At 41.7% G+C, this 18,659-nt stretch overlaps 1 protein-coding gene across 4 annotated transcripts in view; it reads left to right on the forward strand.

The window, feature by feature from the left end:
• LOC146173899 (uncharacterized) overlaps positions 1 to 18,659 on the forward strand; it is a 72,827-nt gene that overhangs the window by 37,820 nt on the left and 16,348 nt on the right. For 3 of the 4 annotated variants that reach the window (XM_084585606.1, XM_084585605.1, XM_084585608.1), the window contains 3 exons: positions 246 to 402; positions 501 to 559; positions 11,414 to 11,500. In XM_084585606.1, coding sequence (XP_084441732.1) covers positions 246 to 402; positions 501 to 559; positions 11,414 to 11,500 — 303 coding nt within the window. The remainder of the gene's footprint in view (positions 1 to 245; positions 403 to 500; positions 560 to 11,413; positions 11,501 to 18,659) is intronic. The other variant, XM_084585607.1, reaches the window with a different exon arrangement.

Raw genomic sequence — 18,659 nt, forward strand, 5'->3', positions numbered from 1 at the left:
ATGATGAGGTATGCCAATGTGCCAGCAAGGCTGACAGACCTCTTCTGAAAATGGTTCTTTGGTTTATTTCAAACGGGAGGGACACTTTTTGCAGCGTGATAACGGTCATGGGAGTGCCTCCAGAGAACTTCACCATTCTAAACCTCATGCTAACCATAGTGGAGTTGATATAGTAGTAAAGTTATACGAACTGTGATTTGATGACGTTTTGACTTATTGCTTTTTTTCACCTTGCGATACTCCAGGAAAGAGCGGACGGAGGGAAAGAGGAGCCCGCCACTTCGGGAAAGAACACACACTCGAGCGGAAGCAAGGCGAACGCGTGGAGTTCTAAACAGGGGAGCATTTCGAAACAGCGGGGCAGTGGTTCGAATCTTCCGCAAAGTAAAGGAAGCAAGAAAGGTAGGCTTTGCGGGCTCAATAGGCACGTTAGTCTGCAACATCAAGACGCATCGAGTAATTGCTCTTCCACCTTATGTTTTTCTTTTCTCTGCTCGCAGAAACTCCAGCCCAGCGAAAGACGGTTACTACTGACAAGCCTGGGAACGAAACGAAAAAGGTACATCAAAAGGAAACTTCAAAAATACAAGTTAAACATAAAAACACAGGAAGACATTCCCCTTCTGAGGCCTGCACTGCAGTAGATATTGATCATCATGGCCGCATTCCAAAGAGCGACACATCGGATTCTTCCATGCCAACAGCTCGAGAAGCTGCGCGCTATATGACTCGCAGCAAAACAAAGAAACTGCGGGAGACAGGGGAAACATCCGTGTAACCTTTAAAATAATAGAGTGAGCCGTACTTCAATTCTCACCCGCGATATGCTTTCCTAACTCTAAATATATTCTATAATAGCTCGCTCTCACTGGCCGCATTATTATGAACCACTTACAACAGCATGACAGGTGCTAAAGGAGCAAGGGACAGAAGTTTATTGCCATCTAATTCTGCCGACATCTGGGTAGACATCGTGAGAAAAACACAATTCATTGCGCGTTCTAGAAGAGATGCCTGAAGAAGCCAGGAGTACGAAAGCTAGGTAAGGGTTCGGAGAATAGAAATAACATACAGAATGCAAGTGATCAGCTGCGGTGGTTAGCGAAATGATCATCAACACTTTGGGGTTTCACATGACCCTGAACTTTCTTGTAGCGTTGGAGTTTTCGGTTTTTATTTTCTGAAAATTCGGTTGGAGGGGGGGGGGGGGGGGGGTTCGGTGTGTATTTGCGAACACAACTTGCGTTTTATTTAGGTTAATAATAATTTCTGCTGAAGAAATATAGTTTTTTTTTTTCAAGAAGATAAGGGGGCATCCGTGTACAGTTAAAAGTAGCGTAAAGTTTATTTTTGAGGTTTTTTTCTGGCGTGTTCTTTTACGCTCTTTTATTTAATGACAGTTGGTTATGCATACAGCTAAGCTCCTGGAAGATGCTATTACCATAATGAAAATTAGCGGTATGAAAAAACGAATACGTAAAACATGTATTCACCCATTAGACAAAGGAGTAACTAAAATATTATTCATTTCGATGAAATTTTTGCGTAAACCAAATCACATAAAAAACAAGTGTGCTTCTCTCGGCTTGTGTCTGAGAAGTGTCATGTGGCAAGAAAATGGCGGGATTTGGTCTCCGTCATGTCCGGCAAGCACTTGTGCTGTAAATACTGCGGTCTCTCCTTCGCCCCTCGAGCCCTCCTCGGACGCATGACATGTTAATAAGGGTCGGGAAGCACGGCTCCCATTCTTTCCCTATTCGGAGGTATGAACAATCCCTCAAAGCCCTCAACCGCTGCACACAAACCAACAATTCACTCTATCACATCATGCTCCTAGATTGAACACTGTTGTAATTTTCCTTCGTCATCGAAAGTTTGCTTTGTGCATACAAATGTACTGACCTTTTTCGGTTTCGACCGAAGCTTTTAAAATCCATTTGGCGTACCTTTATCGGCGTTTTTCCGTTTAAACCGAAAAGTTCAACACTATACAGTATGAGCGAAAGCTCTGTTAAGCATGGTTCACACGATTTTGCAAGGTTGTACACTGTTTGACCCTTTAATTCAAGTAAACATCAAGCTTCGCCTTAAGAGTAGGGCGATAGAACCCTTGTGTTTCGACTCTACCTGAATCCGTGTACGGTGGCCTTGTTTCAATGGAGTCAAAACGCAGAGCGATCCATATGCTCTGCAAAGCCAGTTGCACGTTAATGTCCACATGTTGCCTAAATTATCCCTGCCTTTTTAAAAAACGACACTTCTTTCTATATTTCATTGATCTTCACCTTCCTCCCTTAGTGCGTATTTGAGCTGTCCACAAAGAGTGTGACAGTCGCACACCTTTCATTTCCTGTAAACCAATTTACATCTTTTACTTAAACACTACCTGTTCATTAGCGTTTTTTTACTGCCTAGTTGAGGTGTCCACGCTCAGGCCACCCTTAATTTCCTATAAACAAATTTGCAATTTTACTTGTACACTACCTTTTCATTCGCGTTTTTATCTCTCCATGGTGGCGCTGGGTTAAATATGCTCGACTACTGTGCCGCAGACCCCGGATTCGAACCCGACCACCGGCGGGTTCGTTTCAATAGAGGTCAAACGAAGAGGCGTCCGTGTGCTGTACGATGTCAGTTTACGTTAAGGATCCCCAGGTGGTCGAAATTACTACATAGCCCTCCACTATGGTTCCTCCTCCTCTCCATTTCCACTCTCACTTTCTTCCTTTCCCTTACGGCGCGGCTCAATTGTCCACAGAAACAAATTGACAGATAGGGGCCTTTCTCTTATGTGACCGTTTATTATTGAATATTTTGGTTGTGCGCTTTTTATATTGTTTAATTTCATCTTTGGGAAAAAGGAGGTGCAGTACCTGTCTCTACTCAAAGCCATTCGGACGCAACTCTTGGTTATTCTGAGACTGGTGAAGATTATTCGGACGCGGCTCAAGGTCCCTCGAACCAAGCGGTAAATCTATGGAGTTGTAAATTGGTTCACAACAAAGGGAATGCGCAAGACCTTTGCGCTTGACAGCAGTTTGCTCTTAAGAAAAAAAAGGAGTTGGAAACGATAGAACTGAGTCGGAAAAAATACAGAATTTTGTTTGTTTCCACAATTTTTCTACAGGTTTGTTAGTCAACCTGTTCTGTCAAAAGGAACTTTGTGAATGCCATGAAAATTTTGTGAAGTCAAAACAAATTGCTACAGGCTGCAAGAAGTAGTACATTTGAGGAAATTCCACCGTTCAGTGATAAGAATCTCACTTAATAATAAATTCTGGAAATGTCATCTAAACTCCTGGCGAATTGTTTTTACCTTCAGGGTAATACATCTTGAAATAGGAAACAGAGATACTTCAGCTTCACCTTTGGGAGTTTGACGCTCCATAGTTAATATAGCACCCACATGAGGGTGTTCAAGTAGATGATTGGCTAATAGAAGACGCTCACGTATATAGCTAATTCATTCATTTGTGCACCTCTTATATAACGTGTACACATTACCATACAGTCTTAAACTATCTCGGTATATTAAGAACCGCAGACATAGGCTGAAAACGTCCTTGACTCGTTGACTAGGTATAGCGTTCCTGCTGTTTTTCGAGTTCGCAGCCTAAGCTCATGTCGCAGGACTACTTTCTCTAATGTAATATGATGAGGATTTTTTTTTTTGCAGTTGCTTGAAGAAATAGTAAACCATATAACTAATGCAAACTGCTGCATGGAAAATAATTGGTTCCTGGGAAATGGAAGATGCAGAATCTGCCATATTTATTCTGTGCACACCTAAACCGTCCCCGTAAGGGATAGGAGAAAGACGGGAGATAAAGAGAGGAAGAGAGGTCATAATGGAGGGCTGCGCAGTAATTTCGACCACGTGGAGATATTTAACATGTACGCACATGCACCTTCCAGTGCGCAGTGCGGAGCTTGATATATCTAACGACTAGTGCAATTGGAGTTCGATATAGGACGCAGCTTTCTTATACTTAGGGGTTGGAGTTTTCGGTTTTTATTTTCAAAGAATTCAGCTGACTTTTTTCAGTGCTTAATTGCAAACACAACTTCCGTTTTTTTTTTTTTTCAGTTATTATTTTCTGGTGAAGAAATTTTTTTTTTCGGTGCGATAAGAGGCATCTGTCTACAGTTACAAGTGACAGTAGTGTTCTATTTGAATTGTTTTGAAGAAACCTGCATTACAGTTCAAACTTAACTACATTCTACTGCTGAAAACAGGTACTATACTGTCACTAGCCCAATTCAGTCACCTCCACAGCACATGGCCAAGGAATGAGGTGTGAGAAAGACCCTTATGTAACACACATATCAGCATACTAGCTGATGCCGTTATGCAGCAAAACGTGGCATTTGTCACAATTACTCGGTATGAAAGCTTCGTTGATGAACGGATTTTGGAGCTCATTGGTTTTCAAACTGTTTCAGCAGCACATAACAGGATGAGAACAGAACTGCATTTCATGTATCTGACATAATGCACTCATGCAATACAATGTATGAAAGCAGGGCTTATGTCATCATGGAGTGATGCTTAGAGCAGCATAGATGCAAAACCACCTTGCTTTTACATATATATAGCGCTGAACATCTCGTCGTCAATATACAAAAGGGGTGAAGCTGCCAGTTCGATCACATTAAGCAAGATTTTAGAAGACTTTGCAAAGAAACAGGTGTAATTTCTTTTGTTCATGTTTCCACGTCCTCTAATTGCTCTTTTCACTTCCGCCACTTGCTCCTTTCACTTCCGTCGTTTGCTTACGATATCAGATAGCATTTGTCGCGGCCGGAAATATTTTTGTTAATTTGGCTCGTGTTTGTTTATACTAAACTCCTGTCGATACAACCACCACGAGGGTAACCGAATGGGCTACGTTATCTAAAAAAATACTTGGTAGGACGTTTAAGCTCCGCCGTTAAGAGCGGTACGAGATAGCTTTACCAGACCCCACTCGCACTGCGTTCTCATTCGTTTCTACATTCGTTAAGAGGCGCAGCGGCCTATTACTCATGACCGAACACTATTATTTGCCCATAGCACATGTTTGTTGTCCCACGTAATTTATGCACTTTGTAATTCATTATAGTTTCTTGATGCCTTACCAGTTCGACGTTCACGCCCATTGAGTATATCACAAACTCACTGAACACTCACTCGCTCACCCGATCCTTTTTTCCATTTCTTCTTGTAGTTCCACTTTAATTTGCTCTTCTATCGTGGTCTTCTCTTCGAGCGCAAGAAGCACGCCTTATGGTCTGTGAAAGGGCAACTAAGGTATTGGAACTATCTTTGGGGCAGCTTCCGTTGCCTCCGTCTCTCGTGCCCGCATCTTGGTAGGTTCCAGTCTTTTTTCCTCATCTCTTCTACTCACCTAGCCTTCAACTCCGCCCTCTCGGCTTCAGATTTACTTGGCCGACACCGCCGCTGAGGACCAGACGTGCATGCACCGTCCGCACACATAGAAGCCTCTCTAGCAGGAGCAGGCATAAATACATCATCCTCACTTGTAGAAGACGACAGTACTGACACGAACGTCCCGCACTCTTAGTCGGCAGCATATTCATCGCACATGTGGTTACCCGAATGCGTCCTCTCGGCATTCATTAAAATTTACACAGCCGGCATAGAGCACGGTCGCTGGGCCGGCCGGCCGTCACGGTGATAGTATGAGCTGGCGGCGCCACAGTGCGTGAAGAGTGAGAAGCGCGGCCCGCGAGCAACACGTTGGAGCTAGTATCTATCCTAAAGTGTCCGTACTAGTTCGAGTTCTGGTTACCGCCGGCATGATACCGCTACCAAATTGTAATAAAGCGGAAATTTTACGGAAACATACTGTTACTAGCTTAATTTCTTTTCCGTAACAGTTCCTTTCCAGTGAGATTGCGTATGACGAAGGTCGCACAGTATACTCGGAAACTGAGGAGAAAGAACTGCTCATAACGCCATATGGTAACCGTTTCCTGCCTGTGGATTATTATAAGAGCGTGCCATATGCCATGTTTATGGCCTTGATTTATCATGCCATGCATGGAAAACGCGTATGGCTGTGCACCACGCTGATGTTGATATTCGATCATTGAGAGGGAACTATTGAGAGTGTCATATATGTTCGAGATGTTTTCACGGCTCAAAAAGAGCCGCCATCATGGTGTTCTGCGTTAGACGAGTTGGCTACTTTCAAGCGCTTTTAGCTCTATAACAATAGCCAAAGTGTAGTTGCTGCTTTTTTAGAATATCTGTTTATTGACAGGAAATCGAATCACGTTATGTTCGGAGTACTTTTATTTCTTCTGCTCATTGTGGATTTTCGTGCTTCAATAGAAAACAAGAAAACGCAGACACCGGCTTTTCTGCGACACGGAGGCCCTTACTCTATCGCGTAAAATAAGATTGCTTGCAGCAGTGACAGCTCGAATTCTAGTGAGGAATATATTGGGACACCCTAATTGTGAGGTGCGGCTTTTGAGAGACCAAGGCCCGTATTCCGTGTTTGCGACGTTATCGACAGTGTCGCTATATCACGTGACCTCGAGTCATCTGATTGGTCGAAACGCCGGAACCGGAAGAGGGGGCGCCATCATTTTCCAGCCATTCCACCAATCAGGTGACTAGAGGCAGGGGAGATAGCGACACTCACAATAACGACACAAACTCAGAATATAGGCCCAAGAGCTTACAAGTCATCGCGTGCACGTGACAAGTGTCGGGCACATGACATGGGTTCGTTGCCATCGCAGTGTATTGCAAGGTTGCCACGAATTATGTTGGTCTTACATTTTACTCTAGGTCTTTGCGATTAGACGTTGCTTTGCTTGGCACGTATAAGAACCTAGACGAATTTCCCGAAACGATGGCTCTCGTTAGGACGCTTGGCTGATGTACCAATAGACGCGTATTCACTTTATGATGCGGTGTATAACCCCTTTTTAATCGAGCCGCAAAGCAAAGCGCTCATGTAAGGTGAGATGTCAATGCATCAAATTTCTATCCTACAAGAACCCCAGGTCGTCGAAATTTCCGGAGTCCTCCACTACGGCGTCTCTCATAGCCTGAGTCGCTTTGGGACGTTAAACCCCGCAAACCAACCAACTAACCGCTCCTATTTTGAGAGTGGAACTTTGTAGGTCACGGCCGAATAGTTAAATATCGGCAGCGCTACGCGACATGCTAGCATCAAGATGCCCACCACTTTTGCTAACCACCGCAAGCTTCTTTCATAAAATCCCGCTTTCAGGGATAAAATGTTTTCATTCGATTTTAATTTGTGCAAGCCCAGTAGCATTACTTCCGACAAAATTCGCCTCGAAGGGAAATTCGGTACTTATTTATTGCGTGAAGCCAAACAAAGGATGTCGGTGTTTGATGCAGAAAATTGCAAGTGACTGCTTTTATCGTGGAACAAAATAAACATAGACCGTTAAATATTTACACGAGCTCCAAAAGACGCGCAGGGTTTGCGGCAAATTGTCGACTAGTCCATATTATATACTAAAGTGCTACCCTTGTGCGTCGAAGAATAATTGCGCGTGCAGTCAACCAGCTAATTGATTCCCTTCACACGCCCCTTTTCTGTTTCAGTTACTGCCTATTTCAGTGGGAATAAACGGTTTAGCATATTCCGAACATGACATCACGCTTAACGCAGAAATGGGAGTTTTAATGTACATTGTGAAAGATATTTATCAGCACCATGGTAATACTTCTGTTGTTTTAACACACATACACACATACATACACACACACATACGCACATACATACACACATACATACACATATACATGCATGCATACATACATACACACACACACACACACACACACACACACACACACACACACACACACACACACACAGACACAGACACAGACACAGACACAGACACAGACAGATAGATAGATAGATAGATAGACAGATAGACAGATAGACAGATAGATAGACAGATAGACAGATAGATAGACAGATAGATAGACAGATAGATAGATAGACAGATAGACAGATAGATAGATAGATAGATAGATAGATAGATAGATAGATAGATAGATAGATAGATAGATAGATAGATAGATAGATAGATAGATAGATAGATAGATAGATAGATAGATAGATAGATAGATAGATAGATAGATAGATAGATAGATTTATACATAGATAGATAGATAGATAGATTTATACATAGATAGATTTATACATAGATAGATTTATACATAGATAGATTTATACATAGATAGATAGATTTATACATAGATAGATAGATTTATACATAGATAGATAGATTTATACATAGATAGATTTATAGATAGATAGATAGATTTATAGATAGATAGATAGATTTATAGATAGATAGATAGATTTATAGATAGATAGATAGATTTATAGATAGATAGATAGATTTATAGATAGATAGATAGATTTATAGATAGATTTATACATAGATTTATAGATAGATTTATACATAGATTTATACATAGATTTATACATAGATTTATACATAGATTTATACATAGATTTATACATAGATTTATACATAGATTTATACATAGATAGATAGATAGATTTATAGATAGATTTATACATAGATAGATAGATTTATACATAGATTTATACATAGATAGATAGATTTATACATAGATAGATAGATTTATACATAGATAGATAGATTTATACATAGATAGATAGATTTATACATAGATTTATACATAGATAGATAGATTTATACATAGATTTATACATAGATAGATAGATTTATACATAGATTTATACATAGATAGATAGATTTATACATAGATTTATACATAGATAGATAGATTTATACATAGATTTATACATAGATAGATAGATTTATACATAGATTTATACATAGATAGATAGATTTATACATAGATTTATACATAGATAGATAGATTTATACATAGATTTATACATAGATAGATATATATACATTTTGAGTGATTTGCAAAATTCAGGAAATAAACGGCTCTCGGAATGATAACTTTCTTGTGCATTAAGAAAAGCACCGCCGAGTTATGGGGAGTTATTGTGTTCGACTTGTGCGCTGTCCATGTATAGCCAACAAATTGTTAATGACGTAACACAGTCTTTTATAGGACAAACGCATGCCACTAAAATATTGCGCAACACCACGCGATATTTCATACAGCTCGTTCGTTGGAAAAACCATCGCAGTGTTATTCGGTACTGCGTGTCGGAACATTTCATCAGGGACTGGGTACAAATGATTTAATGGTGTATGATAGGCGATGATGAGGTAATGAAGTCATTGTAATTATTTTTGAAACAAAATAAAACGGAAATGCGGTTCAAATGCGGTAGAAATGCTCAGAATGAAAAGCCAATGTTTGATTATACTAATTAAAGAATTTTACAGGGTGTACTCGATCAAATAATTGAAATATTTGAATAAAATTGAAACATTGAGATGGTCAAACTGCTAAGAATGAAAAAGCCAACGTTTGATGCTAAGTATCAATGTATAAAACACTGTTTTTAAAATGCTATCACGTCATACCTTTAACGGCGGAGCTTAAGTGTCCCTCTCATTTTTCATCTAGAATTTACGGAATGATGGAACAAAAACTGCTTTTTTAGCTCTATGCTTGAATCTAGAATTCACGAATGGCTTCTAGTTTTTGTACCTGTAAAGGCCCTCCGTGGTGGCGCAGTGGTCAGGGCGCTGGACCACTGTACTCAAGGATGCGGAATCGAAACCCGGCCACGGCGGGCACTTTTCGATGGAGGCGAAAAGCAAGGCGCCCGTGTGCTGTGCGATGTCAGTGCACGTTAAACAACTGCAATTGGTCCGAATTTCCGGAGCCATCCACTACAGCGTATTTCATAGCCTGAGTCGCTTTGGGACATTAAACACCAAAAACAGACTGTAAAGAAGAGTCATTCTTATTGCGTGTTCGATAAACAATAAAATACTGTTTTGCCAAGGAGGAATTTCTGGGAGCGAGAGGCGGTAAAAGACGAGAACTATTAAAATTCTACAAAATTGCCGCTTTCAGGCGTACTGTAAGTTCGAATGTAGAGAAAAATATGAGAGTACATGTAAGCATATATAAAGGATCCTCAAGGCATGATGTTAGGCTTGCTGGTAATTTCTCAGCATTACTGAAAATTCGCGTACACAACACGACAAAACAGAACATGTTTTTGTCCTGTTCTGTTTGCGAATTTTCAGTCATCATAAGACTCCTCTTATTTCAATAAATTAAACCAATTATTTAGTCATTACAATTCATGCACTATGCAATGCCTAGAGCTTGGATAATCGCAAAAGGTCCATTTATACCGATTTAATTATTTATTGTTCAGAACTGTTATCACGAACGGAAACCTAGAACCAATTATCTTAAACTGATCCAGCGTCAGAAAAAAATATTAAGAAATCGCTCCTTTGCTGCACCAAAGGCCTTGTCGACTGTGATGTTTACTTCTTTTTCTTAGAAAAATGCATCTTTTAACCTGCTGTTAAATTAACGGGCTATTTTATGTGACAGGTTTGTCTAATTTTTCCGTGAGCACTGACTTCCAGGAAAAGGATTCTCAAATTATTTTTTCCCTTACGGCTTTGCAATGATCCCCGACGCACTGACTTCAAGGAAAAGGCTATAGGCGCTTCGAAGAAAGTTTGAAATACCCCGTATACAATTCTTTACTCCCTGATGCAGATAACATAGGAGGAATAGGATACGTCATACAATTTGGTGGTTATACGTCTAAAAAACTTTGAAGCATCGCAAAAACCAAAAGCATACACATGCAAGGGCAAAATTTTAATATTAACTGAATAACGTGGATTTAAGGAGGTTACAAACATTTTCGGTGTAATATTGTGAACGGTGGTCAGGCATTGCAGGCTTAGAGAGCAAGAAATTCTTGACGCAACTTCTGCAAGACGGCCATCAACAAATTTGAAACATCGGCTTATCCTGATAGGCAATCGACCTTTCAATAACTTCTTTCTTCGTGCTGATTTATGTCAGTAATTCACGCTAGTGAGCTTAACGATCCCATTATGCACAGCGGTTACGTTCTAAAGCTAAAGTGTAATCTACCACCTCAGGGGTGGCAATAGTTTCTGCACGCACCGGAAGCAATAAATTCTCCCTGCTCCGACATTTGGTACCTACCTGCAACAGCGCAGTGATCTTCGCTGGTAAGCAGTTGCGGGAAGGAAGAGGTCATAAATAATAATTAATGTCGAAACGTATACTAAATCTGCTTGTGTGCTAAATTTCCCTTTCATCTAACGAATGTTAATACGTTCTTGCAGCCATATTCAGAATAATACCCTCAAAAAAATCAATCTTTCATTATTCTTCTGAGCAAACATGGAAGTATAAATATTGAAGCGTTATCTTTTTTGTTTGCAGAAGGGAACCAGAGACGCTGCAGACGATCCTGACGAACACTCGGCTATCGCGCGGCCAAACTACAACGCACACAGCGCGTACTCGCCGGCAAGTGATAGTAGTTTTCGTGACAGGAGCGAAATTACAGAGGAGCGTGGGCGTGGGTGCTGCGAAAGCTTCATCAGGGGCTTCGTTGCATGTTGCGGGTTCTTTAGCGGATGAGTTTGGTGTTTCATTTTTCAGGTTCCAACCTGGTGTACCTCATCTCGTAAGATGTAATTTATTCCCTTTCCTGAATTTTCCTTTTAAGTGCGTAGTGAAAAAAGCGGATATTAACGAAGTCATTCATTTAAATCTGAACAGAGGTGATCATATTTTTCATGAATCAAATTTCCAATCAATTTTTATCGAAGGGTTGTTATTTTTTCAATAACCAGTTATAAACAAACGTCACCCGATAACTGACAGGTTTGAAGCTGCAGGTTGACGACCACCTTCTTTGCTTCGTAAAACCTTCTAGCATGTTTGTGAAAGTTAATTTTCATTGCAATGATAACTATTTCTTGTACCAATATGATTGGGCAATACTTGACCAAGGTAATTAGTCAATTCCATAATTGTCAACAGCTGACGAAACATTGGAAACATTAATTTAATCAATATGTAATAAACAAACGTTTTTTTCAACGAATTATGGAAGCATTGTCTACATTGAGGGTTATAATTCGGGGAATATTTTTGTATTGATGACAATATTTTCCAGTAATCGCGGGTAAATTGGTATTATCAATGTTCTGGGTGGTTTTATTGAACGTCCCATCTTCTAAAAAATATACAAAGGCTAATTTTTAAAAAATTGTAAATAGCAGTGATCGGCGTCTATTCTTGTTTGTTACATGAGTGAGCTCTACGTAGCCCTGGTTGTTTCACTTAAGTCCCATCTGAGAGTGGCACCTTTCTAGTGAATATTATAAAATGAAGTCGCAATTACTATTCATATACGGGAAACACGTCTGTGGCGTGTGGAGTGTAATTTGCCTTTACTGGCTTGCTTCCGCTCGAAGCATGTGAGATCCTTCGTGATATATGCTTTGATTCAACACAACCTACCTTCCAGCAAATGCGCCTCCTAAAGTTGCTGCCACTGAAAATGCGATTTCAAACCCAAAGACGATAAAAACATCCCAGCGTGCCCCTAATCATTCGATCTCTTATTGAGCTCCTTATTTTTCCAGTTAACTTTGTTCATTTAGAAATTGACGGATTATGCACAAACATGGCTGTGCTATAAAGGCACTGACCTAACGCTAAAAAACTGTAGAACAGGAAAGATTGTTTCATTTCTGCGGCTATGTCTGAGCATGCGGCCTTTATAAAGGCCAAGCATTGCTTGCAGCGTTTTGTCTTAATTTTGCTCATACAGCTGTTAAACACAGTGACGACACATTTGGGTGTTAACCTCTATTCGAAGAGATAGGTCACAAGCCAGTTTCTAGTCCAAATCCAGGATGAGTGAAGGCAGAAACACTTTTTTTAAGAATACTGAAATTTATTTAACATGCTGCTTGAGCAAGTCCAATAAGTGGGTTTTACGGCGAGATAAAATTCATTGTACAAAAAAGAAGTGTTGTCTTTTCCCTCAATCAGTACGGTGTTCCGAATGCTGTGCAATTTTTGTTCTTGGCAATCTTTCGATTGAATAGACTTGCTATCGACATGCAGCTGGGTTGACGTGCGAGAGCAAAACAAAACCGTTTCTTTGCAGCCTGATTTGAAACATTTTGGGCCGTGTTCTCTAAGCTGATGACGTCCAGTGGGGTCTGGTTGAGAGTTGATGCGGCTGAATGAAGACATCTGCGCTCGACATTTCAAGACGCCAGAGATGTGGATCTGTACCTGGCAATGCTGATACCATCACAGAGTTTGCAAGATATCGAAACAATGCCTCAACACTGAGCTCGCTGTAATCGAAAGATTGCCGGCAAGCCATAAAAAGAGGAGCCAGCGAAAGGTGGAGCGGGTCACCAGAAGCTCCGACTATTCATAATGGTTGCTACGGCCAAAATGTCACTACAAGTTTCAAGGCTCGACTTTAACTGCGTGAAATTATGTCCAAAGATCAAAATATCAGGCACGCTCTCACAAGTGCTTCAGCAAGGCGTCCAGGAGCAGCATGTTGCCTGCGAAAGTGTGCGAATGGGAGGCTCAGAAATGCAAGAGAAGACAGGGAATGTCAATGACCGCCTAATAATCCCTCGGCACTAATGGGAGAAGCTTTTACACCCTGAATTGGAGGACAAATGGAATCAAATCTTCAGTGCCATAAAGAATCTCCTTTGAAAAACAGCTGGTTTCTTCACCACGACTTCAATGCACACGCACAAGGTATCATTACTGGTCGTGTATCCAACCATGGACTTCATGCGTAACCTGATACAACATATACAGAAGTTGTATCTAAAGTGCTTTTCGCTCCACCTCATATTTCAAAGGATACCACATCTGCTCGTACCACAGGAAGGATTGTTGACTTCACAAATTAACTTATAAACCTTCTTTGTTTTAAGCTGAAAACATTTTAGCGAAAACACGTGTGATTCAAGTTCAGGACTGATATAAGGACTTAACCAGCAAACTGTTTCTTCCTAAGCCGAGGCAGACGAGCGCCAATCTAGACTGAAAATTTTATCAGTTTAGAGGAAATTTACCCGAACTTTTAATCCTCCTGTGGGCTTCACCTGGCTCGATGCAGTAGCATTATGATGTCTTGCTCAAGATTATACAATTTTGCGAATTCGTGTTGAGCCCCATTTGTTATTTGCACTGCAAGTATTTGCTGTATTGCACACTCATACTCGTGACACATCCAATGTAGCTCGGTAATGTTCATAAGTCAGCGGAGCAAACAGGTGCGTTTGCTCTTCTTCCAGTTCGCTAATGTCTATTACTTTGTACGCTGTGGTTTGTTGCTAGAGTTACGACACTGATTTCCAAGTTCGGAGGTGCTTTTCTTCCATTAGACATTTTGAGGCGTTCTTTTCTTTTATTTTGCTCTCAGCTGGCGAATATATTTCGAATTCTGTAGCATCAGGCAATACCATGTTGTGATAGTGGCCAATAAATACGCCTCGTTGCAGATCCCCGTCGTTTCTCTTTCAAGTTGTATTTTTTAGGGGGTCAACGTACACAAACTAAAGTTTCCCGGCCCAAAAATTTGCTTTCACTGATTCATCGTTGTAGCTAGTAGGACCCTGGAAAGCTTTGTTTGATTGTGGCTTCCAATCGTAGCGCGAGGTGACTTGAGGCTGCAGGATCATTTTAGTGAATAATTAACGTGGTGAGTTAACTTGGTGTGGCTCCTCTTAAGCGGAAACAGACTCTCGCGTCTGTCCGCAGAGTTATGATCTTGTTGTCACAGTAACGTTTTCAAGAAGAGGTAGTAGGATTCAAAGTAAAAATATCATGGTACCAATAAATATTCACTGCGTTATTCACCGTTCTACAAATTACAGTACTTTGAATGCGTAGCTTATGACGAGTGTCATTTCAATCGATAATTTTAAGTCCTCGATTCGCTAATCACTGGTAATACACCACATTGTGACTAAGTATAGAACTTTATGCTATGGGTGCGAGTAAGGTATTGTTGCATAACATATTTCGAGTAAACTTGCAGCGGACTAATTGTCAGATTTAAATAATCAGAGTCTATTTAGTAACTGGAAAAGGCTAAACTACTCAGTAACGTTACCTTATATGGAGTACGGTTGCAGAACACTAACTGCATGTCTCTGTCACCAACCCATAATAGCTATCCATTAATGCTCAGCAAATTCTAAACGGCAGCTACTAGTATATTAGCTCATTCAAAACACCGCGAACAAACGGGGACAAAAGGAAGACACCACAGGAACAAGCGCTGACTCTCAACTAAAGTTTAATCGCAGGCAGCACGTTTATATAAGGAACAGAAACAATAAAACACTAAAACCAGAACGCAAGTGTTACTTTGTGATATCCAGATATGCAACCTCAAGGTCACGCAGGAGCAGGGAAGGTTTTCTGACGCACAACCTTTCTTTCTTAGCCATATTAAACGCCTCAATGATTTCCCTGGTCAGCTGGTCGGGTTGTTAGTAAAAACCGTCAGTAAAATGCAAGGATGAAAAACAAGACACTCACGGCAATGATCAACTAGATTAGTTGAGCGATTAGATTCTAACGAGTTGAGATGTTCTCTGAGTCGTGTGTTAATAAATCGTCCCGTTTGCCCAATGTATATCTGACCACAGGATAGGGGGATTTTATAAACTACCCCTTTCGAGCACGGCACAAATCTCTTATCGTATTTAACACACAAGGCGCTACAGACTTATTAGGATTGCGGAACTTATTTTCTACCACTGAACAAATTTTATTGAGCTTATTAGGGGCAGAAAAAACAACCTCAACTTCATACCTATGGGCCACAGTTTTAAGACCATGAGAAAGGCGATGTACCGTCTTTGCCAAAAGTAACCAGGCTGCTCCGAAGGCTGCCGGAGCAAGCGCGCGGCCATGTGGCGGCGTTGCGCTCGCTGTGGCTTATCGGTGCTTGTCAGCTCCGAGGGTACAACAGCTGACGTAACTTCGCACCCTTACCCTCGCCCGTTGAATGATAAAAACTAGGCGCGTATGATGCGCGAGCTGCGGTTTCACGCGTGCGAAGCCTGGTTGTGCCCAGCGAGGGCGCTCCGTATGGCGACGGGGCTATTCGCTCTCCTCGGCAACTGCGGAAAACAGAACAGTAGATGATAGTAGACACGGTGAGATTTTGTTGTTCGTTTCTAGAACGAATATGTGCTAGGTTTGCCAGTCAGTGTTGCCCTGAAGTGAGGGTTTCGCGAACGAAAAAGTAATCATGTGCACCTAATGGATAAGCGTGAGTAAGGTTTCATTATAGTTCATTACTTAAACCGAAACTTACCTACAAGTGAATGCACGAGTTTGTTAGAATCAATCATTGCACTTAGTTATACACCGCCTCCCCAAGGGGCTAACAGAATTTTGCGAGTCTAAAACAGAGATAAGGTGGCTTGAAAGAGTTCACAAGCTTTCCCATATCTTTGTACCGGAGTTACGACCAGTAATGTGGCACTACGCAAAGCACCTTGGAGAAAGCATATTGAAATTTCGAGGTGCGTTATCGTTCTTTAATGCACAGACGCATCAAACGCGCAGGAAAGCGCAATACTGCTGGTGCGTTTAAGCAACGGATTGCAGAACACAAGCACGTATAATTATATAGCGAGAAACGCAACATAATATCAGCTTCAGGGAAGTTGCCGAGAAGAGCGAATAGCCCCTTAGCTATATATTGAGCGCCCTCGCTGGGCACAACCAGGCTTCGCACGCTTGAAACTGCAGCCCGTATATCATACGCGCCTAGTTTTTATCATTCAATGGGCGAGAGTGAGGGTGGGAATTTACGTCAGCTTTTTTACTCTCGAGCTGACGAGCACCGATAAGCCACAGCGAGCGCAACGCCGCCACACGGCCGCGCGCTTGCTCCGGCAGCCTTCGGAGCAGCCTGGTTACTTTTGGCAAAGACGGCACATAGGGATGGACTGCGAACTTTCTCCGTTTCTGTTCTTTCTGTGAAGACGGTAGCAATGCCGGCGATTTAGCTTTTTAATTATTTTATTGCAACCCAAAGTTATAATCGCAGCTGGATAGCCTGCTTCCCTAAGCCTCATAGCCGGGTTATCGAAACTTTGTTTCATACCAGGGTGACAGGAGTTTGACAACGCAGAAGACAATGACGAAACAACAATTCCACATAAACGTGCTTCCTGCGATTAAACTTTAGTTGAGAGTCAGCGCTTGTTCCTGTGGTTTCTTCCTTTCGTTCCCGTTTGCTCGCGCTGTTTTTTGGATGATGTATTACCAACTCGCCCTCTTAACTATCCTGTTGAGTATATTAGCGACTCTCGGGCTGCCAGCTGTGCATGCAAGGGCATCCCGCCTTGATCTAGCCGTTCTGAGGTCCATGCTCACACAAATTCGCGTCCTTACTTTGTTACGAGTTCATAAAGACATGGCACACGATATTGACGCCCTCCCTTGCATCTTAGACAACTGAGCGGGACTCTATCGCCCTGACCGGTACTCCTTCGTACAACACTCTTCGACGCGCCTCGAGACTCTCCGACTCAATAGCCGCCTATAGCTCGCACCTCTAAACAACTGTCTTGTGCGGTGCACTTCCCCTCCGTCACATTAACACATCCAAGAGTTTGCCATTCATATTCTATTTCTCCACCCCGATATTCCAACAAAAGGTTATGATGAGAAAACACACCTGCTTTATAACACTTTTTATAGCCGTTATTTTGCTAAGTACAACACTTAGTCATTCAAGGAGGGCTTAGAAGAATGACTGGCACAGCTGAGCAGTGCTGTGTTGGAGACAATAGTGGACTTAACACTACCGTGACCAACACAACGTAGGCCTCTAAGGCCTTGCGCTGCACACTCCAACCATTCCGCTCTCTTCACCGTTCTAAAAATGTAGAAATGTTTATTAAAGCGAAACAGTGTAAAAAAATATGGCTGCACAGTATGGAAGGCACTGAACAAGGGTAGAGGCGAGATTCAGTTCCCAAGCCCAGCCAATGTTTCAACGAGTTGACTTGTCATCCTGTGGGCAACGCGATTTTCACTGGCGGGGGATAAAATACTGTTTTGCTTTCCTACGAAAAGCTAGGCGGGGAGGTAGGAGGACGGGGGGAAAGAACTAGGGCTAGGAGCGAAAAAATGTTCCTTGGGTATGTATTTCTGAGCCTGGAACCGGTGATCGTGTAGCCTGAAAACAAAAGAGAAGAGCAGCAGCAGCAGCAGCAGCAGCAGCAGCAAGAAAACCTACAATGTGGGGTGGATGACAAGTCGGCACCTAAAGCAGATTCGATGTTGACACGCCTTTCTTTAAAGGGGACATTCATTCTAAAGGGTCCTAATAAAGAATACAGCTGCAGGGGTACAGTTCTCAAAACCTTTCTTAGGAAGGGGAGGACAAAGGAACAACATAACAGATCAAGTGAACCACACCACACCAAACCAATGTTCGGGAAGCCTTTACCACCAGCATGACGGAAAAGACTTGATCGTAGGGATTAGCTCCTGCCGGAATTCCGGCGTGAATAGTTGCTCAGCACTCTCGACGTTACAGCGATTAACGTGTAAAGTAAATTCCTAGCATGTTCACGTTGTCGCCGAGGTCTGTACAGTT

This window comes from Amblyomma maculatum, chromosome 11 (assembly GCF_055883805.1).
Source record: "Amblyomma maculatum isolate TAMU_Amacu chromosome 11, ASM5588380v1, whole genome shotgun sequence".
Classification (NCBI taxonomy): Eukaryota; Metazoa; Arthropoda; class Arachnida; order Ixodida; family Ixodidae; genus Amblyomma; species Amblyomma maculatum.